This window comes from Pungitius pungitius, chromosome 14 (genome assembly GCF_949316345.1).
Source record: "Pungitius pungitius chromosome 14, fPunPun2.1, whole genome shotgun sequence".
NCBI classification, from domain to species: Eukaryota; Metazoa; Chordata; class Actinopteri; order Perciformes; family Gasterosteidae; genus Pungitius; species Pungitius pungitius.
The window spans coordinates 1,007,334-1,029,912 of NC_084913.1; the positions used below are offsets into that span (position 1 = coordinate 1,007,334).

The 22,579-nt window shown below is 46.6% G+C and overlaps 2 protein-coding genes across 4 annotated transcripts in view; one reads left to right on the forward strand and one right to left on the reverse strand.

The window, feature by feature from the left end:
* Window positions 1–5,980, reverse strand: part of LOC119227384 (neuronal PAS domain-containing protein 3) — a 142,746-nt gene extending 136,766 nt beyond the window's left edge. Inside the window, 2 exon segments of the mRNA XM_037486128.2 lie at window positions 4,568–5,265; window positions 5,603–5,980. Coding sequence (XP_037342025.2) covers window positions 4,568–4,737 — 170 coding nt within the window. The 5' untranslated portion in view covers window positions 4,738–5,265; window positions 5,603–5,980.
* A 2,017-nt stretch (window positions 5,981–7,997) lies between these two features.
* On the forward strand, window positions 7,998–19,260 carry LOC134104003 (uncharacterized). Of its 3 annotated transcripts, none has more exons than XM_062557289.1 (14): window positions 7,998–8,512; window positions 9,549–9,662; window positions 9,808–9,949; window positions 10,665–10,857; window positions 11,369–11,437; window positions 12,148–12,216; window positions 12,921–12,989; window positions 13,186–13,288; window positions 13,496–13,548; window positions 13,651–15,751; window positions 15,880–15,987; window positions 16,402–16,452; window positions 17,073–17,120; window positions 17,678–19,260. In XM_062557289.1, the coding sequence occupies exons 2-14, from the start codon at window positions 9,554–9,556 to the stop codon at window positions 17,899–17,901; spliced, it is 3,339 nt and encodes a 1,112-aa protein (XP_062413273.1). In that variant the 5' UTR covers window positions 7,998–8,512; window positions 9,549–9,553; the 3' UTR covers window positions 17,902–19,260. The 3 variants fall into 3 exon arrangements, with proteins under 3 accessions (XP_062413273.1, XP_062413274.1, XP_062413275.1); XM_062557290.1 differs by having other exon boundaries at window positions 17,073–17,099; XM_062557291.1 differs by having other exon boundaries at window positions 9,549–9,949.
* The last annotated feature ends 3,319 nt before the right edge of the window (window positions 19,261–22,579 follow it).

Sequence of the window (22,579 nt, forward strand, 5' to 3'; positions counted from 1 at the left end):
GCCCTTAGCAGAAAACACACAACCACAGACACACACACACAGAGCGCTGGGGGGGAGCAGATGGAGGGATGGATGGAGGAGGTGGATGGTGGCATCGAGGAGACAAATGAATACACGGATTATCCTCCCAAAACAAGCCGTCAGCTCTCAGATTGATTCTCCTCCTCCGTCCTTCTCCTCCGCTTCCACGAGGAGTCAAGGAACCCGCCGCAGAGAGACCATTCATCACAATAAAAGATTTAATCAACACCCCCCCCCCCCCCCCCCCCACAGGAGTCTGCTCTCCGTGGTGCATTCAAGGACACACCTGATGTGACGTGGATTTCTCAACCTGCAGGACTCTCACTCAGGAGACCACTGTCCATGTCCTTCACCCAGGAGACCACTGTCCATGTCCTTCACCCAGGAGACCACTGTCCATGTCCTTCACCCAGGAGACCACTGTCCATGTCCTTCACCCAGGAGACCACTGTCCATGTCCTTCACCCAGGAGACCACTGTCCATGTCCTTCACCCAGGAGACCACTGTCCATGTCAGGCAGACTTACTGGGTGAAGGTCTGACTGACCCTCACCTGGTGTCAGGTGATACGGCTCATACCTCATCACCTAATAATGACAACATGAGGAATAACTTTTGTATATAGTTTTTTTTGTTCTCTGTTCTAGGAAGAAGTGTAGAGGAGGACGGGGCCCACATGACTGGTCACATGACTGGTCACATGACTTAAATGCCTAAACCTTCCTATGAAGACGCTAGTTTATTTTGAAATTGACGTGTGTTGTATTCTAGCAGCAAAACACAGCAAAAATGAGTTCTAATGAAACCTGTTGCATGACACACACGTACAAACACACACACACACACACACACACACATATAAACACACACCTGGTAAATAACTACAGCACGGCAGCACTTAAAACAAGCTCCCATTTCCAACCATACACATGTTTTCAGAGTGGGAGGAGCCAACAGGAGGAGCACCCAATCATCTCTGCAGCCTTTCCTCCATGGGAGCCGGGTGAGGGGGGAGGCAACCTCACCCGGCTCCCTTTAGAGAGGAGGAGGAGGAGGAGGTGAGATCATCCAGCAGAGACACAATTCACAAGACGTCCACTAGCTTGAGGAGAGGCCAGAAGACCGAAGGCCGGAGAGACGTCTCCGAGACATCCTATTAATTATGGGATGTCTTTGAGGTCAGCACGGAACAAAGCAGAGCTTCATTGGCAGGTGGAGGACATGTGGTCCTCCAGAGAAGATGTCACACAGAGAGGAGAGAAGAGGAAACGCACATAGAAGGAAAAGAGTCAGAGCGTCTAAATCAACAGGTGAGAGCAGGTGATTGACGCATGTGGCGTCCAATGGGAGGCTTTGTTTTTACACTGCAGATGTGAGTTTAAGATGTCTCCACACAGAGGACAGGTTCTCCTCATGAGGGGACAAAGACCTGGAGGTTCCTGCACAGCGTCTACAAAACATCACAGGGAGGATCGAATAGATAAATACGTCAATGGAGCAGCTTTAAGGTCACGTGCTGACCTGTGCAGGTGAAAACATGCACACCCCTTCACACTGAAACTTCCTGTTAATTCATCTGAGCCACACGCACACGCACACGCACGGTAGTCACGGATGCACATGTTTCCCTCGCGCTCTCAAACACAAACTGCTGGCTGGCTGCTTCCTCGCAGCGTCAACACACTGCGTGACTCCCGATTCCTGCACGCGCGCACGTGCAAGCTCACTCAGTCCTCCGGTTCCCCGGAACAGTGGCAGCCAACCGACCTGTTACCCAGTCCCACGCGCGCACACACACACACGCGCGCACGCCCCGACTCTCCTCTGGAAAGGGTACCTGTGTTCCTCCTGACACCTTCAGAATAACACCCAACGCGACGCGGAACCGCGCTCGCGTTGCAGCTGTAAACATGCAGTGGGGAAGAGGAGGAGGAGGAGGAAGAGGAGGAGGGAATCCAAAGCCCGGTTACCGTTCTCTGCGCGTCGGGTCCTGCTGGGCGCTCGGCTTCGTGGGCGCCATCTTCCTGCAACAATTATTTGATTTCTTACTTTCTGCTCTTTCGTCTCTATGTGGCCGCGGAGCGGCGGCGGCGCGCTTCGCCCTGACAGCAATGCGTCATGGTCGGTGTGTCAAGACAAAGCCATGTCCGTGCGCGTGTGACTCGGTGTGTGAGAGAGAGAGCGCGCGTGTGTGTGTGTGTGTGTGTGTGTGCGTGTGAGCGTGCGTGCGTGCGTCTCGCCGCCGCTCAGCAGCGTGGAGGCAGCGGGCGGTGGAGGCGAAGGCGAGGACCGGGCTGCAGCAGCAGAGGCATGCCGGGAGGAGTGAGGGGGGACCCGGGGGTGGACGCCTCTCGGATCTCGCTGTCTCCCTCTCTCTCTCTCTCTCTCTCTCTCTCTCTCCCCCCTCCCTCGCTGCTTCTCCGTTTCTCTTCGCCCGCGCACAGCTTCGCGGCTTGGGCACTACAGAAGCGTTTCCCCGTGCATGCGCTGCGGAGGAGAAGAAAAAAAAGAAGCCAAACACGCGCGTCAAATCTTCACATCGTCGCGGCCGCTTCATCCGCGTCGGAGTCCCGCGGCGGAGCGTCACTGGGCGGCCGCGGATCCTCGGAGCCTGCACCCCCCCCCCACCCCCCGCCTGCTGACAGGAGACACACAATAAAGAGGGACAGCGCACATCCAGCCGCGGCGCAACAAGCCGCTCCGAGCCCGTGCGTGTGCGCGTGTGCGCGCGGGTGTATTTGTATTTCTTATTTAATTCTCTGCACCGCGGGGCTTATTATTCATTGTTTTAACCGTCTAAAAAAAAGACAACTAAAATCACAACAGCAGCGCGGGGGTTGATGGGTGATTTATTTGGATGGTTTCCCTGTAAATCAGATCCTACAACCCCCCCCCCCTGCCCCCAGTGTCATAATAAACACATCACAGCAAACGTCTCACTCACTTTAAATTAAAAAATAAATGATCAATAACTTGGAGCTGCTGCATTTCTTTTATATTTATATTTTTACACATTTAATGTTAAAGCTATATATATTTATATACATGTAATATATATATATATATATATATATATATATATATAAATATATATATATATATATATATATATATATTTATATATTTGTTGGAGCAGTGATGACACTTTGATGTCTGCACCTCAGCGAAGGCTCATTATCCTCCGACATGCTTCTTTCTGTCGGCTCTTTTCTTCTCCACATTCATTTAAATTCCTCCTTTTCTTAAATGTATAATTCATTGTAACCTAATCGGTGTGCTGTGTGATTAACCCCCCCTCCTCCCCCCCCCCCCCTCTATACCAATGACCTGTCAAGGTCAAAGGCATGCTGGGTATTCTCCACGCAAACACCGGGGTTACAGGCGGCCGCTGTGGCAGAGAATAAAGACCTGAGAAGGGGGGGCCGTGACCTCCAAGAGGTGTGTCTGTGGGGGGGGGGGTCTTCAGTGCTCAGGAGCCGGTGGAGGGGGGTCCAGGAGAGGAAGCGGTGGGTTTCTCTGTCTCTTCTTGGTCGGTTTGAGAACAGAGCAGATTTCACTGTCCGGAAAAGGCCTGGGGTGGGCGGTGGGGGGGTCGATGAGTCACAAGGGAGAGGTCACGTGTTCGGCCCCCCAGCACCCTCACTCCTGAGCCCTGAACATTAGAAGAAGAAGCTCTGCGTACCGATAGTGGAGCGCAGGGTGTAAACATATTAGCTCCCAGCGGTTTGTGGGGGGGCATTAAGTGTGTGTGTGTGTGGGGGGGGGGGGGGGGAGACATAGGGGAGGGGTGGGGTCTTTAAACTAAACGGGACTCTGCGCCATAAACAACCAAACCTTCCTCTGTCAAGTTCAAGTCAAGACCGGAGTCTGGCCCTTCTGACCCCCGCCCCCCCTCTACACACCCCACCCTAATTCCAGCAGGCTTCTTCAATGTGAGAATGTGTGAAACTGTGACTGTAATCCTGGCCCACCACAGCATAACCCCCCCCCCCCCCAGGGTCCAGGGTCTCTGTGCCCAGAAGCCCTGCTTTAAATAACATGCAGCCTTATTGTCTGCTGTGATTTATGTCTGTTTGCCCCCCCCCCACACAGACACAAACACAATTATACCCACAGAGCTATATATTTATATATAAATACATGCGTGTGTGAGAGTGCATAGGGTGAGCCCCCCCCCCCCCATACGGAGCGCGCGGCCGGGGTTCATTTAGATTCCGATTGGAGGGGAAATAAGGGAATATCGATGGGGGGTCACGGCTTCACGGCCAGCTGGACCACACTCAAGGCATCTCTGTGAAATAACTCCAGTGCCCCCCCAGGGAGGAGCAGAGCCTCGAAGTCTCAAACTCGTATTTTGAACCCATTTGGACTCATTTGAAGTAAGAAAAGCCCCTGAAAGCACCACACGTGATGCGGCCTGACTTTGACCACTGAGTTAAAAAGCCCAACTGCGCGAGGAGGTCCCGCGGAGGAGAAGGAGGAGAAGGAGGAGAAGGAGGAGCACAACAGGTCGGCGCGTTGCGGTCCTCCAGCGCTCCTCACGTACCTTTGCTGGTAGGCGGCGATGCCCTGCGCGCTCTGCGGGGACCCGTTCGTGGCTCCGGGGACCGGCACGCGACCCACCGGGGGTCCCGACAGCATCCCGCCGCCTCCGCCGCCGCCTGCGGCTCCCGAAGCCGTCACCTGGACGCTGAAATCCGGGAAGATCCTGATCATGGTCCCCGGGACGTCTCCGATGCGCTCCCGCGTCTACTTTTAGAAAACCTCCCCCCTTCTCCCACCCTTCTCCCCCCTTCTCCCAACACGGACCGGTCCCCCTTACTGGGATCACTGGGATCGACACTGGTCCAGCAGCAGCAGACAAACGCCGCTCTTGTCTTGTTTAACCTTCGGACGGGACTCTGGGGCTGATCGGGAGCATCGTCCCGGTGACTCGCTAACCCAACGCGGTCCCCGATCAGCGGGTCGGCGGAGAACCGGGAGAACCGGGAGAACCGGGAGAACCGGGAGAACCGGGAGAAGCCTCCTCCTTGCGTTCTTCTGCTCCTTCGGAGACGAGCCCCCGCGCGGCTGCGGCTCGCGGTCCCGCTGGTGTCTCCGGTGCGCGCTGGGAGCTGGTAACGTGCTGGTCTCCTCTCTCACGCGCGCTGCGCCGCCGGCTCTCCATCCGAGGAAGGCTTCCGGCGCCCGGCTCCTGGTGCGTGTGCGTCCGTGCGTGCGTCTCTCTCAGCGGGCACAGCGGACCTGAGAGAGAGCAGTCAGTCAATCAGTCTCAGTGAGAGCGAGAGCGATGGAGGGAGGGAGGGGGGAGAGAGAGGGAGGGGAGAGAGAGGCAATGACATGTGTGTGAGAGAGTGATACTGTGTCGGTATGTCGGCGTGCGCCTGCGTGTTTGCGCGCGTGTACGCTGTCCTCTGCTCTCGAGACAGAGGGAGGGAGAGAAGGACATAGAGGGACATTGAGAGAGACATAGAGAGGGTCATAGAGAGACATAGAGGGACATAGAGAGGGAGAGAGTCTTGGAAATTGGACTCAATAAATGAATGAATGAATAAATGAATCTTTTCATCGGAAGACGGACCTGTTCTTTGATGTTGCCGCGCGCACCTTCCCGCCTCATTAAACTCTCCTAAAATGTTCCAAAAACTTTCCCCACGTGCGCCGAAGCCACGGAGAAAAAACGGTCCACGGGTGGAGAAACGGAGCGCACCTTCGGACCCGCGCAGGTGCGCGTCGAGTCTCGCGGACGAGTCTCCCCAGGCCCAGAGGAGAGGTCTGCGCGTGCACGAGAGGAGGGCGGGAAAGTGGTTTCAGGGGATCACAGATTCACAGATCCATAGATTTATAGATTCATGTCTTCATCAGGTGAGGGTGCGCGTGTGCGGACCTTCCTCCCGCATCCGATCTCCTGTCCGCGCGCACTGCAGCTCCGTGTGTGATCAGACTTCCGATACACACCGTCTCCTCCCCCTCTCTCTCTCTCTCTCTCTCTCTCTCTCTCTCTCTCTCTCTCTCTCTCTCGCCTCCCTCCCATGTAGGACTTTCTGTGGGACTGCTCTCACTCGGAGACATTTTATTTTGAAAATAAGCCTTGAAGATGAGTTGGTTCAGGATTAGGAACATTAATGTCCATATTCATCATTAAGTTCAGAGATCTCATAATATCTATGGATTCTATACATAAATATGACAGGGATGGACAGATGGGACAAACTTTCACCTAGAAGACCTCCGTCCACCTCCTCACATCCAGACTTCATCTCCTACGTCAGGCAACAATGTTCTCTCACAAATAAACTGCACTCCGCTAAACAGTATGAATAATATCAATGAATAAAACAACCTTTATGGTCTATTAGAGACCTGTCAATCAGCCTGTATCCCCGCCACCTAAAGCATCCCCTCTTTATGGTCTGTTTGACTCCAAATGGACCTTCAATCACTAAATGAACATCATGCTGCATTGAAGAAGACTTGAAACTAGAGACTGAGACCATAAACTCATGTTTACAATGTTTACTGAGGGAATAAATCAAGAGAGAAGTAGAGTCATTTCCTCATAGACGTCTATGGGAGCAGAGGAGTCGCCCCCTGCTGGTCACTACACAGAAGTAGAGTAATTTCCTCATAGACGTCTATGGGAGCAAAGGAGTCGCCCCCTGCTGGTCACTACACAGAAGTAGAGTCATTTCCTCATAGACGTCTATGGGAGCAGAGGAGTCGCCCCCTGCTGGTCACTACACAGAAGTAGAGTCATTTCCTCATAGACGTCTATGGGAGCAGAGGAGTCGCCCCCTGCTGGTCACTACACAGAAGTAGAGTCATTTCCTCATAGACGTCTATGGGAGCAGAGGAGTCGCCCCCTGCTGGTCACTACACAGAAGTAGAGTCATTTCCTCATAGACGTCTATGGGAGCAAAGGAGTCGCCCCCTGCTGGTCACTACACAGAAGTAGAGTCATTTCCTCATAGACGTCTATGGGAGCAGAGGAGTCGCCCCCTGCTGGTCACTACACAGAAGTAGAGTCATTTCCTCATAGACGTCTATGGGAGCAGAGGAGTCGCCCCCTGCTGGTCACTACACAGAAGTAGAGTCATTTCCTCATAGACGTCTATGGGAGCAGAGGAGTCGCCCCCTGCTGGTCACTACACAGAAGTAGAGTCATTTCCTCATAGACGTCTATGGGAGCAGAGGAGTCGCCCCCTGCTGGTCACTACACAGAAGTAGAGTCATTTCCTCATAGACGTCTATGGGAGCAGAGGAGTCGCCCCCTGCTGGTCACTACACAGAAGTAGAGTCATTTCCTCATAGACGTCTATGGGAGCAGAGGAGTCGCCCCCTGCTGGTCACTACACAGAAGTAGAGTCATTTCCTCATAGACGTCTATGGGAGCAGAGGAGTCGCCCCCTGCTGGTCACTACACAGAATGCAGCTTTACCTCATGAAGCTTTAACTTCACTAATAACAACAGGAGTATAAATTTGTGATAACAAGACACTGAAATTAATTTAGTTCCTTCTGCACCATTATCTTCTTCTTGCCTCCTAAGTCTGCTCTCCTCCTTATTGACTCCCCCTCTCCCCTACCCCCCCCCCCCCCCCACGGGGCCTTCGAGGGCCACTAATAACCACCAGTTCTCGTCCGTCCTCACAAACAAAGCATCGCACTAATAAAACGTCCCGATTGAGCTGATTAAAGACCAATAAAAAAACACAGCTCGCGCACCCTGCCAGCACGCCGCCCAAATTGGATCCCAGCTCTAAGCAGCCCCCCCCCCATCTGCCCCCCCCCCTCCCCTCCCCTCTGCCTGTAATGACATCAGATGAATCGAGACATGCTGGACCCCTAAAAGAGTCCAGGCACACACTGACACACACACACATTACTCACAGGCTCATAATGTGTGTGTGTCAGTGTGTGTGCGTGTGTGCGTGTGTGTGTGTGTGTCAGTGTGTGTGTGTGTGTGTGCGTTGGTATTTCCGGATTATGAGGACATTTCACCTGTTTACATACTTACTCTATGAGGACATACCGGATGTGTGAGGACAAAGGACATGTCCTCACAAGTCAAGCACTGCAGCCGCGCTTATCAAGCCGTAAATGACCACCTCCCGCTTTTTCTCGGCATGTCTCCATAACTCGGTTTTACCCGATTTCTAGTGTATGACAGTGTGTGCTCACAGTGTGTTATATCCGACACTACTTTTTTTTTTTCTACTGCGGAGTGTATCAGTGTATCGTCATTCGATTGGCTACTGCCTAGGGCAGACTCTGATCAGTGATTGGCTCTACTTGACGTCAATCAGGGAGATTCTGATCAGTGATTGGCTGTTGAGCCCTCTGCCTTCTCGACTCACGGAGATTCTGATCAGTGATTGGCTGTTGAGCCCTCGGCCAAGTTCTCGACTCACAACGAAGAAACAATGGCGGCGATCGTCACTACTCCGCATGAGGGCAGAGTCACCTCTATCAACTCAATTTAACTAAACTGGTAAGTGAATATTTTAACGATGCATTAAATAAACCGTGTCTACAGTGAAAGCTGTAGGTTTTTTGGTTGCTAACTAACTTGTCTATGTTGTAACGAGCCGTGGATCCGGGTCCAGTTCTGCTCGTGTTTTAACGTTAGCTAACGTTAGCTAACGTTAGCTAACGTTAGCTAACGTTAGTTGCTATCAAGCTTTAAGGTGCTTGATTTAACATATTTAAATTTAACTCAAATGGCGTTTTATTTTTGATAATTAAACGTTTGCCTCTGAAGAGCGAGGGTCGCTAAATCATCCCCCCCTGAGCCCAACCCCCCCCCCCCCCCCGCAACCTACCCCCACCCGGGCTGGGGCTGCTGCTCAGACCGTTGAAGATCTGCATGTTGAGTGGGCTAATGCTCACATTTTACTACGTTAAATGAAGGTTTTATTTCTACCAGACCTTAGTGATTGCTGGAGTGTATTAGAACAACCAAGGCAGAAGGCAAAAAATTGTTTTTGATTAATTAAAGGTAACTTAGCTGGGCTTAGTTTGGTGAAAGAGAGAAACTCAGAAGGTGTAGGTTGTATGAATCTGTTTAATATGGAAAATATATTAATGTTAAGCACCTTAGAAGGCTACTGCTTCTAATGGTGATCTACTGGAACTCTTTGCATTTGTGTATATTTAGAACTTAGAACGTAATTCCAGTTAAATAATATTTCATGTTCACAAGCTAATTTTCTCTGGTTTGTACAGCAGGATGCAGTACTGTTACTTTAATATAAGACTGAGGACAAACAAGTGATCCATTTATGAATAGCGCGTGATCTGTGCAGAAGTAATTTTAAAAGGGGTAAAATTAAGACCAATTGACCTATAAAATCCATCTCTTATGGATATATAAGCTTTGGGCATCCTGCTGCTCCTTCATCAATGCACTATATTCTGTGACCTTAGTAATTATCCAACTTAGTGAGAATAGCTATGACAATTACATTATCTATATATACAGATTTGTTTATTACTTAATACTCCATGTTCTCTGAAAACTATTGCAGCAAACATGATGGAGAGAAGGAGGAGAAAGACTCCTGAACAGGATGCCATGGACCACATCATTTTGGGCAGAGATAAATCTTTTCTACAAGAAAAATTTATTGACTCATTCAAAGGTTTTGCATCTTTATTGTTACTCCCCCACACACATCACGTCATAGCAGCAAAGGAGGCTGTGCTCATCAAGCTAATGTACAAATTTTACTTCAAATGTCCTTGCAGTCAATAATACATGTGTACATTACTTACTTGCCATTTTAGGGAGAGGTGTTTTTACACTGGATTACATCGCACCATCCACTTTTGTGATGGAGTACCGTGGAACTCTATCACAATGTGCAGGTCTAGATGCTGCAAATAATCCCTTTGTGTTTGATTTCATCTGGAATGGAACACGCCATTGGTAAGTTTGCTGCTTGTTGATTTACTGCAATAGATTTATTTTATAGAGTTATTAGTTAAAGCACCAATCAGTATTCAGAACAAATATGTTGTATGCTGCATGGTATTTGTATATCTGTATTTAGTTTAACCATGGCCTGTTCTGTGAGTAAATTCCCCAAAAGTTATACAGCACAATGTGGTGGAAAATGTAGTAAAGGTTTGTAGTTTATCAAATAGAAATCCAGCTACTTTTTTATTAAAACAACATAATTAGTATTATAATCCAGATGTACAACGGCAGGGAAAATCCCAATCTTGATTAAAAAAAAGTTCCTGTCTGGTGAGGCTGTAGTACAGGGCCGTCAGCCTGTGTATTACAGCTCAGCTAACCGGCTCTCTTCGGTTTCCTGTCAATAACCATCCAAACTGAAAGCAGTAAAAGAGTCCACTAAATGACATAATAATAATAACAATAATACGGGAAGCTTCATTCTTGAACTTCTGAATGATCCTCCTTCCTGTCAGTCATTCAATTTGTGTTGACAGTTAAACAAGTCTTACACATTGCTCTGTGCTTTATTGTATCATAATAAGAGATATGCAATGGAATGTGTACAAAATGTTCCTGTTTTATGTAAACATGTTTGGACCACATTTGAAATGTTTCTGTCATGACTATTTTAAATATTTAATCCCACAAAATGTAATTTTTATCTGGGCTTTTTGTCTTTCAGCATAGACGCTTCGAAAGAGGATGGAACCCTTGGACGACTGGCAAATGATGACCACATAAACCCCAACTGCAGAGTAAAAAGAATTACTGTCAAAGGAAGGCCACACTTGTGCCTGTTTGCTGTGAAAGCGATATTTCCAGGCGAGGAGATAACATACAACTATGGGGATTCTTGTTGGCCATGGCGCTCAATGGTGAGTTTATGTTCCCTTTTATTCCCCAATATGTGTTTTTACAGTGATTTTAGCTTCTGTATTTAGCTGCTCTAAGAGCAAAAGATGGGTTTGGGCACATTTTGCGTCAACCAGCTGCGTTTTGTCAATCATATGAGTTAGAAAGTATTCTTCTTTCACACACAAGACATTACATGTGGCTCATTGGGAGAATACTGTAGGACATGACTGTCTGACATTAACTTTATACTTCTCCACACTTGAGGTCAAACAGAAGCTGATTACATGTTTTTAGAATACTCGTATACGGACATGTGCGCACACGTGTTTTAGGAAAGTCGCCCTGTGGAGGACTTTTTTTTTTTATTCCACACTTTTTCAAGGGGCAGGGGGATTTTTCTCAGTTATTGTGATCGACGGTTAAAATGTACAGAACTTCATAACTGCAAAACCTCAGACATGAAACGAGTCTTCCTCAAAGCGCTACAGAAGTTATATGACAACAGTGTGCATCTTCTCTGTACATTCTCAGGCACCCTGCATTGAACTGTCCAATCCTGAGCCCAAGCAAGTGGTTCCAGCCTTGGCAGAAAAAGAAATGGTAAGTTTATCTTTGTAAGTTGCGTACTGGTTTTTGTGGATTAGGGTGGGGGAGGCCTACCTGACATATCGGCCTACTTCCTACTAATAACATGTTTTTAGAAAAGTCGTCAAAGGAAAGTTCTGTCTTGTCAAGGTGTCTTGTGAGGACAGCAGGTAAATTGTCAAACCTGACTAATCATTTTCCATTGTGTCATCAGTAGTGGCACTTTTGTGTCAGGCGATGAGCACAGCATACACCTGCTCTGTGAGGACACCTGCTCTTTGAGGACGAGTTGGTTTTATGTTAGCTTACAGTGTTTCCCCTAGGTTTTCCACTTTCTAGGGGGGAGGCGGAGGGGTGGTCGAGCAGATGGTTAACGGTACGGCTCACAGGGAGCGGGGGGGGGGTGGCGCTGACCGCCTAGTGGTACGGCTGACGTGTAAGTGACGGCACGGCTGTCACCCGGTTGTATGTGGGGGAAAGAAATCCGCACTTTTTCAGGGGGGGTGGGTTTTTTTTCTCAGTTTGTTATTGTGACAACGGTTAATGATCTCTGTGCGCATTGGGGTGGAACTCCGCCGTGAGCGATGCCGAGCACAAAGCACAGTTGTAAACATGACGATGTACAGAACTTCATAACTGCAAAACCTCAGACATGAAACGAGTCTTCCTCAAAGCGCTACAGAAGTTATATGACAACAGTGTGCATCTTCTCTGTACATTCTCAGGCACCCTGCATTGAACTGTCCAATCCTGAGCCCAAGCAAGTGGTTCCAGCCTTGGCAGAAAAAGAAATGGTAAGTTTATCTTTGTAAGTTGCGTACTGGTTTTTGTGGATTAGGGTGGGGGAGGCCTACCTGACATATCGGCCTACTTCCTATTAATAACATGTTTTTAGAATAGTCGTCGAAGGAAAGTTCTGTCTTGTCAAGGTGTCTTGTGAGGACAGCAGGTAAATTGTCAAACCTGACTAATCATTTTCCATTGTGTCATCAGTAGTGGCACTTTTGTGTCAGGCGATGAGCACAGCATACACCTGCTCTGTGAGGACACCTGCTCTTTGAGGACGAGTTGGTTTTATGTTAGCTTACAGTGTTTCCCCTAGGTTTTCCACTTCGAGGGGGGGGGGGGGGGTGGTCGAGCAGATGGTTAACGGTACGGCTCATAGGGAGCGGGGGGGGGGTGGCGCTGACCGCCTAGTGGTACGGCTGACGTGTAAGTGACGGGACGGCTGTCACCCGGTTGTATGTGGGGGAAAGAAATCCGCACTTTTTCAGGGGGGGTGGGGTTTTTTCTCAGTTTGTTATTGTGACAACAGTTAATGATCTCTGTGCGCATTGGGGTGGAACTCCGCCGTGAGCGATGCCGAGCACAAAGCACAGTTGTAAACGTGACGATGTACAGAACTTCATAACTGCAAAACCTCAGACATGAAACGAGTCTTCCTCAAACCGCTACAGAAGTTATATGACAACAGTGTGCATCTTCTCTACATTCTCAGGCACCCTGCATTGAACTGTCCAATCCTGAGCCCAAGCAAGTGGTTCCAGCCTTGGCAGAAAAAGAAATGGTAAGTTTATCTTTGTAAGTTGCGTACTGGTTTTTGTGGATTAGGGTGGGGGGAGGCCTACCTGACATATCAGCCTACTTCCGGGGATTGCTCAGTGGCTATTGGTTCTCATGGCTATTAATTGCATTCTAGCTACTGCACTTTACTGATTTTCCTCATTACTTGTCTTACTATATTTACATTTGTGGATCCTCAGTGCCACCATGAATTCACAAGTGCATCTATCTCGGCTTTGGATTGTTGTCAAGACTGCTCAGGACCAGTATCAAGTCTAAAATGGCTTGGTTGGACATGTAAATGTCAGTATCAGTTTCACATAAACACACGTTTTCTTTTTTGCTTAATTGAAATTTGAGCTAAACCATCACCATTTCACAAACATTCACATGCCTTTCCTGGAGTTACCTTCATATTCGTTACCATCTACAGTACAAAGTGATTTAACGTTTAAAACTAAGATAAATGTATACTACCTTCCTATTTTTCTCATTGCAATGTGCTTTTAGTATGTTCAAGGTCATGGCACAAAACCTGCTACCTCAAGAATAATTCGGCACTGGTACGTTTTCATTCTTTGAAACGGTCCTTTTTTCAGAGTTTTTCAGTTTGATTGACTAAATATGTCTTCATTGTATGTACATGTATTTTTCAAATCTTTTAGGTGAAGGATGTTGAGCCCTTCAGTGATGAAGGATCCATCTGTGATAAAGACTATGTTCCTGACTCTTCACCAAGTCGTGAGGACTCAAGCTCTGATTTTGCAATTCAAGATGCATATTCTTCATGTAGTGATAGTGATGTTAGCCTTTCCATCAATCCTAAACCACCACATTGCAAGACTGCTCCAACTCTGTCTATGGAGACCACAAAGAGTGTGCCACCACTCAGGAACTATGTTGAACCTGAGGCGGCTTCCAACTCTGACAAAGTTAGTGTTGATGAAGACCTCATACCTGACAGTGCATCCTATTCTGATCATGAACCCACTACAAGCAGTACTCAGAGGCTTGGACGCAGAGAAGTTACCGGAACAGAGTCTTCTTGTTCTGAAGAGGGGGACAGGAATGAGACTGAGCTAAGCTCTGAAGTGTCTTCTTGCACCCACAAAAATTACTGTTTTGTTTGCAAGAAACCTCAGTCAAAAATAGCTCGTCACCTAAAAAATCACGAAAAGGAAGAGCCTGATATTGCTCGAGCATTTTTGCTCCCTAAACATTCTAAAGAGAGAAAGAAATTACTTGAGGTGCTCCGCAACAAAGGTAATTACGAACATAATCGAGATGTTATGGGTAATCAACGTGGAGCACTGAAACTGAAACGACGACCAGGAAAATCAAACAGCTCTGTGAATGCAAAAACATATGTGCACTGTGTTTATTGCAAAGGTTTGTTTGTTCGCAAAGAGCTATGGCGCCATTTACGTCGATGCCCTTCAAAGAAGCACACTGAAGACACTGGCACGGCCCAGGTCTTAGCTCTGGCTGATGTTGCAGACTCAACATTCTCCCAAGCAATTTCTCCTGGAGTTTGGAAGATCCTGGGAAATATGAAACAAGATGAGGTAGCATCTGTCGTTCGAAATGATTTCCTCATACTGCAATTGGGTCAGTCTCTCTACAACAAGCATGGAAGTGATTCAACGAAATTTGAATACATCAGACAGAAGGTTCGGGAGATGGGCAGACTGTTGTTGAGCTTGAGAAAAAAATGTTCCATCTTTAGTTTTGAAGATGCTGTCAAGCCAAACAATTTTTACAAAGTTATTGAGGCTGTCAAAGACGTTGCTGGTTACGATGAAGAGAAACACTCCTACCGCACACCAAGTCTTGCCCTGAAATTAGGGCATTCGCTAAAGAAGATTGGTGACATTATCCTCTGTAGGGCTATTGCAGCAGAAGATGAAGAGATGATGAAGGTATCGGAGCGATTCACAAAACTATGCTCTAAGGAATGGTCAGAACTTGTCTCCCACAATGCTCTTTCTACTTTGAGCAAAGCCAAGTTCAATAAACCATCAACCATACCATTCACACAGGATGTGCAGCTTCTCCATCAGCACCTGGAAAAGAAATCGGCTGATGCTGTTGAAGATCTGAAAAAGCACGAGTCTCCACAGACGTATACTGAGCTTGCCAGAGTGACGCTTGCTCAAATAATTGTCTTCAACAGACGTCGTGCTGGCGAAGTCTCAAAAATGACACTTGAGTCTTTCAAGAAAAGAGACCAGACTGAGCTACATGAGGATATAGCCGTTGGCCTCTCCCCCTTTGAGCAAAAACTGGCCAAGCACTTCAGCAGGGTAGAAATGTTGGGCAAACGAGGGAGAAAAGTGGCTGTTTTGTTAAACCCTGAAGTAGTCAGTGCAACAACACTTCTTGCAGACAAAAGAGACTCGTGTAATGTGCACAGGGACAATCCCTTCCTATTTGGAAAGCCAAGGTGCCCCCCTTCAAGCTACTATAGAGGACAGGACTGCATCAGGGGTTTTGCAAGTCGTTGTGGTGCAAAGAATCCTGAATATCTTAAGTCCACACATCTTCGAAAGCACGTTGCAACATTGTCCCAGATTCTCAACCTCAAAAATAATGAGCTTGACCAACTAGCCAACTTTTTGGGCCATGATATTCGGGTCCACAGAGACTTCTATCGGCTGCCAGAGGCAACTATCGAAATGGCAAAAATCTCAAAGCTTCTTCTGGCAATGGAGAAAGGATCTCTTGGAAGATTCCAAGGAAAATCTCTTGACGAGATTGAGATTGAAGGTAACTTCCAGATTTGATAAACTTTATTGGTTATTTCAAAATGGTTACAAAGAGCATTAAAGGAACATACATCCACAATCACGCAGTGGGATGGGGTGAGTGTGCTCATCAAACATGCTTTTCTTTAGATGAATTGGATCCGGAAACAATTGGAGAGGAAGATCCAGACGACGATGACGATGACGGTGACGATGATGGAGATGGTGAAAAGTCTCATCCTGTCCTTGGATTAAGAGGTATGTAATGAATATGTTGTCTTATAGTATCCATTAGTAGTACAACATATAAGATTGGACTCTCTATCTAGCAATGAAACTGCACACTGTAGCTCCCTTTTGTTGCTCTTATTAACACAATCTGACTTTATCACACTGCTGTTCTTAAAGTCTGAAACCAGACAATCAATTGCCAGTTAAATGGACCAATCAATAAGCTAAATCTGGTCACCTGAGAACTCAGTCTGACCTGCTGGCAATTGTATGTTTGTATGCTGCAATAGTATAAATATCAGTGTGGACAGTCGTTCCTAAAAATTGTATTTTAGAAACAATTAGGATTTTCCAGGCATTCTACCCATTCAGGTCTATCGATTTCAGATGGTATTAAATTGAATTTTTTTTAAATATATTTTTCTTTCTTCTGGTCCATAGGAAAACGAAAAACGATGACATCATCCCAGGATGAAACAAAGAATTCAAAGGGTACAGAAATGCTACTAGTTTTCAATTCTTGAATTTTTATTGTTCAAGTTGCAATAGTTTGGTCTTGGTTTCTAGATAGATTTATATATAATTCACCCCCAGAGGGAAATTTGTGTGTAACCGTAGGTAAGGTTACATAGTAAACATAATATAAAAGTATTCCATATGGAATGAAATATGCAAAACACGAAAAGGGAGCCGAACATATTAAATGGGGAGAAAAATGCCCATAATACAATTATATACAGAGTATATGTGTGTGTGAATATTATATTTAGTGAAATAGGATTGGAATAGAAGTATGTACAGTGAAATACAGGCTCCAGTTCAGATACCTTGTTTATTCTATATTCTGTAAATCAGGGGTGCCCAATAGGTTCGATCGCGATTGATCAGTGTGAGTCATCGAGTAACGTAATGACAGAATGTGTGGAATGCTTGACGGTTCCCTCACTTCTGACCGAGGTGTTTTTATTTATTTATATCAATTTGTGAACGAGATGCAGCGCTGTTGTTCCTTTTGGTTACCGCTACCACTCGTTCACCCTATTACTACTCTGCTGTAAATACAGGTTAAATACATCTGGACAGGTTATTAAAGCTTTACTTATTTTCTCTAGGAAAGAGAAGTCACCTGGAAACCAGAGGTGAGGTCACCAGCTCCAAAGGTAGGACTCATCCCTTACTACTTGTCCCTCAGGGTCGCAGTTACAACAGTGCAGTATCGGCCCTGCCGCACAACATTTAATCAGATTTAATTTATTTTATGTTTATCTTATTTTGAGGGTTTGCAAAAAAAATACCAAGTAACTGTTGAATGTAGTACTACAGAGATACGGTTTCTACTTAAGCGGACACCAAACAAAACTCTTTGTAAATGCATTTATTGTAGTTTTTAGGAAAATTTAAAATGGAAGAATGAAAAAGCCACATTGTTCAACACAATTTTTGCCTCTTAATGAGAAATTTGAGCCAGTGTGGTAAAATCTAATGTTTTGGTTGGGCTGAGTCTGAGACCTTTTTCACATGTCTTGCCATTTTTATGAACAGCTCCGGCTTCACACCCACATTGAAAAATCGCAACATAAAGCTTTGTCCAACTAATGTATTCCCAAAACGCATTTTCTCTGCTGTTTTTTCAAAATGCCGATATAATGAAAATCTTACCTATGTATAATTGTCTTTATAATAATATGAACGAGGAAAATATGTTCTTTATTGGCAGAGGTTCGAAGAAGATACATAAAAAAGTCATGGAGCAAAATGGAAGTGTCTGCAGTGATGAAACACTTCAAGGCCCACATTTTGAAGGGACACTTGGCCACAAAAATGGAGTGTGAGCAGTGCAAGCTTGCCGAAGACCATATTTTAAAAGGAAGGACTGTACAAAACATTAGAGACTTTGTAAGGAACAGGGGACGCATGTCCACAAAGGGAAATTTAGTTTGAGGGAATATGTCCAAGAAACCTCTTTAAGCACCTGTTAAGAGTACAACTTTTGAGAAAAATGTACAGTTCCCTTTTCAGTAAAATGTTGTTACTGCGACTTTTGAAGCAGTAGAGTTCACTGCACTTGTTACTGCGTCTTTTGAAGCAGTATAGTTTACTGCACATGTTACTGCGTCTTTTGAAGCAGTATAGTTCACTACACTTGTTACTGCGTCTTTTGAAGCAGTATAGTTCACTGCACTTGTTACTGCGTCTTTTGAAGCAGTAGAGTTTACTGCACATGTTACTGCGTCTTTTGAAGCAGTATAGTTCACTGCACTTGTTACTGCGTCTTTTGAAGCAGTAGAGTTTACTGCACATGTTACTGCGTCTTTTGAAGCAGTAGAGTTTACTGCACATGTTACTGCGTCTTTTGAAGCAGTATAGTTCACTGCACTTGTTACTGCGTCTTTTGAAGCAGTAGAGTTTACTGCACATGTTACTGCGTCTTTTGAAGCAGTATAGTTTACTGCACATGTTACTGCGTCTTTTGAAGCAGTAGAGTTTACTGCATCTTTTGAAGCAATACTTAAGCAGATATATATATTGCCAATATGTAATGTTTGATAATGGTATACATTACAATAAATGTATTTTCATATAAAGGCTGTCTAATTTCGTGGTGGGGAGGGGCCCTGATAAACACACGTATTTGTATATAGCCATCCATCCCCAGGATGGTCCTCATAACCAAGGGTCTGGTCATGTCGGTGTATGTGTACTGGTAATGTCCTGTTAAACCAGGATGGTCCTCATAACCAAGGGTCTGGTCATGTCGGTGTATGTGTACTGGTAATGTCCTGTTAAACCAGGATGGTCCTCATAACCAAGGGTCTGGTCGTGTCGGTGTATGTGTACTGGTAATGTCCTGTTAAACCAGGATGGTCCTCATAACCAAGGGTCTGGTCGTGTCGGTGTATGTGTACTGGTAATGTCCTGTTAAACCAGGATGGTCTTCATAACCAAGGGTCTGGTCACGTTTGTGTATGTGTACCGGTAATGTTCTCATAAATAAGGGTGGTCTTTATAAGTCACCTTCATGATAGGATCCGCCCCCATCCCGCCCCGTCCCCACAGTCCTGTAGAATGTCGAGTCTTCAGATCTCCTGACTCTTTCACCAGAAATTAATTCTGAACAGTAGGCTTCGTTTCCTACATCACGAGGACCATTTTGATAGTTCTTAGATCTCTCTGGGACAAAGGGAAAGGTGTGTACCCATAAACCATGGTTTGAGCAAGTACGGGGAAAATGTCCTGACAAACCACTTTTGCCCGTATGTGTGTGTGTGTGTCAGTGTGTGCGTGTGTGTGTGTGTGTGTGTGTGTACTGGCTTCATTAGTGAACTGTGACCAGGTAAAGTACAGCAGACAGAATCGGGACAGTCAACCTGCTGTTGTCCCTCAGGAGACACACTCACACTCACACAGGGACACACACAGTCCGTCTCTGAATCCGTCTCATCATCAGGCGTCTTTCTATAAAGACTGTGTCCTCGTCCCTGTCCTCACTGGGACCGCCGGTCTGTGAGTAAATATGAGATGCTTCGGTCTGGTTTTGTAGGTGATGGAGGAGTGTGATGCGCTGGGAGCCATAAGGTTGGAAGTTCAAATCCCGGCTCCCATGTGACACGTCAAGTGTCCCTGACCCAAGACACCCGACATGGGTCATAATGCAATGTGCGCGGCTTTGGATAAAAGCGTCAGACATAAATGACGTGTGTATTTGTCACGAGGCTCATCTCAACCACGGGGTCCCTCATATGAACTTCTAAAGTTTATTTGTCACCTAAAGTAGGAGTTTTATTTTGAAAGACTATAAGAGGAAACACATCTTCCCGTCAGACGAGCCCCCCCCCCCCCCCCCGCTGTAATCTGACTAATAATGTCTCCCCTCTTCATATTTGCCCCTCTCCCCCGTGTTGATGGATGGGGTCAGGCCGCGGGGTCAAAGGTCAAGCTGGAGCCTCGGCTCTCTGCTCCGCCGCCGTAATGCGAGCTGAAATATTAGTCTCAACCGCCGCCACGCCGCGGCGAAGATGATGAATGAACTGCTGTGAGGAATTACAGGAGACGCACACTCACAGACGCACACACACAGACACACACACTCACACGCAACGTTCCCGCCCTCGCACACAGTTTCCTCATCTACACACCTACATATGCAAATGATTGATAACAGACATCCACGTCATGTCCTCATCTCACACACACACACACACACACACAGACACACACACACACTCACACACACTCACACACTCACACAGACACACACACACACACAGACACACACACACAGTATGCTAATGATCGATCGGGGCATCATCATTTCTTTTTATTTATTCTCCGTCTCATGTGAAATTGTTTTTCAGAAGCCTTTGATGAGTCGTGGGGTCACGTTAAACGGACGGATCCACTCAGCTGGTTCATCACCCAGATTCAACCTTCTCCTCCATTTTACTTCAGATCAATCACACGTCACCGTGACCACGTCAACAAGGAGGATCTGAGAGGATTCATTTCATACTTTTTATTGGGGGGGGGGGGGTTAGTTTGAAGAAGGAGAAACCATACGAGAGAGAGTTGCAGTATTTCTTCACGTGGAGATCATTAGGCCACATTATTGGTTATTGAACATGAAGGTGACTTCATGACTGACAGCATGAAGTCCTTTTTATTTCAGCATCACGAGGCGACCCAAAGTTTAAGGGTCAAATCCTTCAGACGGATGTTGTTTCAGTTCAAATGAACAGATTTTTTGGGTGTATTTATAAATTCTTCAAACGACTTTTATTCTGAAAATCCCACCCAGTGTCCTTTGAATCCTTGGGGGCTGAAATCAAATCAAACCTGAACGTCCTCAGTCACAGAGAAAGTCCCTCAGTCACAGATCCAGAGGACAGACCTTCAAAATAAAGCGACCCCGTGGACAGAAAAAAGAGTCTTTTCAGTGTAAAATAAAACAAGTTTGGTATTTGTGATTTAAAGTCATAAACATACTTCGTATGTAAGATGAGGAAAACTTTGTTACTCCTCGTCATTCCTTTCATTCTCGTCTCCTGACATCATTCTTCAGCGGACAGTGATTGATCCTCGATCGGGAGGAGGCGGAGTCAGTGCATTCCACTGCTTTATGGTCTATTCGAGACCTGTCAATCAGCGTGTAGTCTGTCCTTCACCTGGGGAGGCCGCCCCCCCCCCCCCAGAGGAAACTTTGCGGACTCCTTCGATGCATCAACCCCTCTGGAGGATTACGAGCGTCCCCCTAATGTGCCATCGGCTTGTGTGCGAATCTGTTTTCAATCTCTCCTTTTCATTGAGCCCCCCCCCCCCTCGCCCCCCCCCACTGCTCCCCAGACTAAAGTGCATTTTGGAGATGATGAAGGGATGCTCCGCTCATCGGGGAGAAGAGGAGGGGAAAATAAAGGAGGGATTGCAGGAGGCTTTTGGCAGCACTAGGAGATCATTACGAGACTCGAGGAGGCGCTTTACTCTGTGTGTGTGTGTGTCTGTGTGTGTGTGTCTGTCTGTGTGTGTGTGTGTGTGTCTGTGTGTATGTGTGTGTGTTCCTCCTGTCATTCAATGCTAAACACGTCTCCTCCTTGCAGCTTTCTAATAACACAAACACCTTTAAAGGTATCGTTGGGCGCGCTGATTGCATCCTGTGGTGTCACTTCTCAGACTACCGGAGGAACAAAGAACCCGATGAACATCTTAAAACTATGAGAGGCTGACCTTTGACCCCCTGAGGAACGTCAACATGAAACTTCACCACTTCATCAGGAGCATTCATTGAAGAGTGGACATCAACATGCAACATGTTCTCCTGAACGAGGAGACGGTGGAGGGGTCGCGTCCTGGTGGCGTGTTGTCCAGCTGAGGTCAGAGGTCACGATGCTCATCACCCCGAGGGCCCCTCCAGGTGTTTCATTTGTCTCCACCATAAATTAATCGTCTTTAGTTCCATTTATTATTTAAATCCACATTTCTAACTGTCAGGATTCACAGCAGGTTTCAAACAGAAATAACTTTATTAACTATAAATCTGCCTGGGGGGGGGGGGGGGGGGGGGGGCACAAGTCAAGGGGTCGGGCAAATAGTAGCATTATGAAGTCGAACTGACAGGGAGACAAAGGACACGTGTGGGGGACACAATCAGTAGAGAACAGCCAATCAGAGGGGAGCAAAGAGGCAGGAAGTGAAGAGGATTACAAAATAAAACAGGAAGGAGCCAAACAGACTCTTTGCAGGTGTTTTAGATTTGTTCCATGAAGATAATTATCATTATAATTTGTATTATTATTATTGTTATGAATATTATTTCTCACCAAATTAAACCTCAGACAAACAAACTGAATTGTGTCAAATGAGTAAAAGATGAGACGTAACTTTTTGGGGAGAAATAAGAAGAAAAATATTATTATTATATAATATTAAGTGAAGGCTCCTCGATGACATCACAGGAACCATCAGTCGGACGCCCCCCCCCCATCAGTGAAAGTCGTGACATTTGAAGCCTTTAACCAGTCAGGCCCCCTCCTATCGGGGGGGGGGGGGTGGGGGGGTCTTTTCAGCGCCCCGTCTGTTTGATGTACGCTAATCTCATGTGATCTCTTCAACCGGCCGTCTCGGTAAT

What these genes read in the sequence shown, in the direction of transcription:
- LOC134104003 (XM_062557289.1), top strand. Translation starts at nt 9,554, where the DNA reads ATGATGGAGAGAAGGAGGAGAAAGACTCCTGAACAGGATGCCATGGAC. An exon ending in ATTTATTGACTCATTCAAAG is followed by an intron (nt 9,663 to 9,807) that starts GTTTTGCATCTT and finishes TTGCCATTTTAG; the next exon opens with GGAGAGGTGTTTTTACACTG. An exon ending in TGACGAGATTGAGATTGAAG is followed by an intron (nt 15,752 to 15,879) that starts GTAACTTCCAGA and finishes GCTTTTCTTTAG; the next exon opens with ATGAATTGGATCCGGAAACA.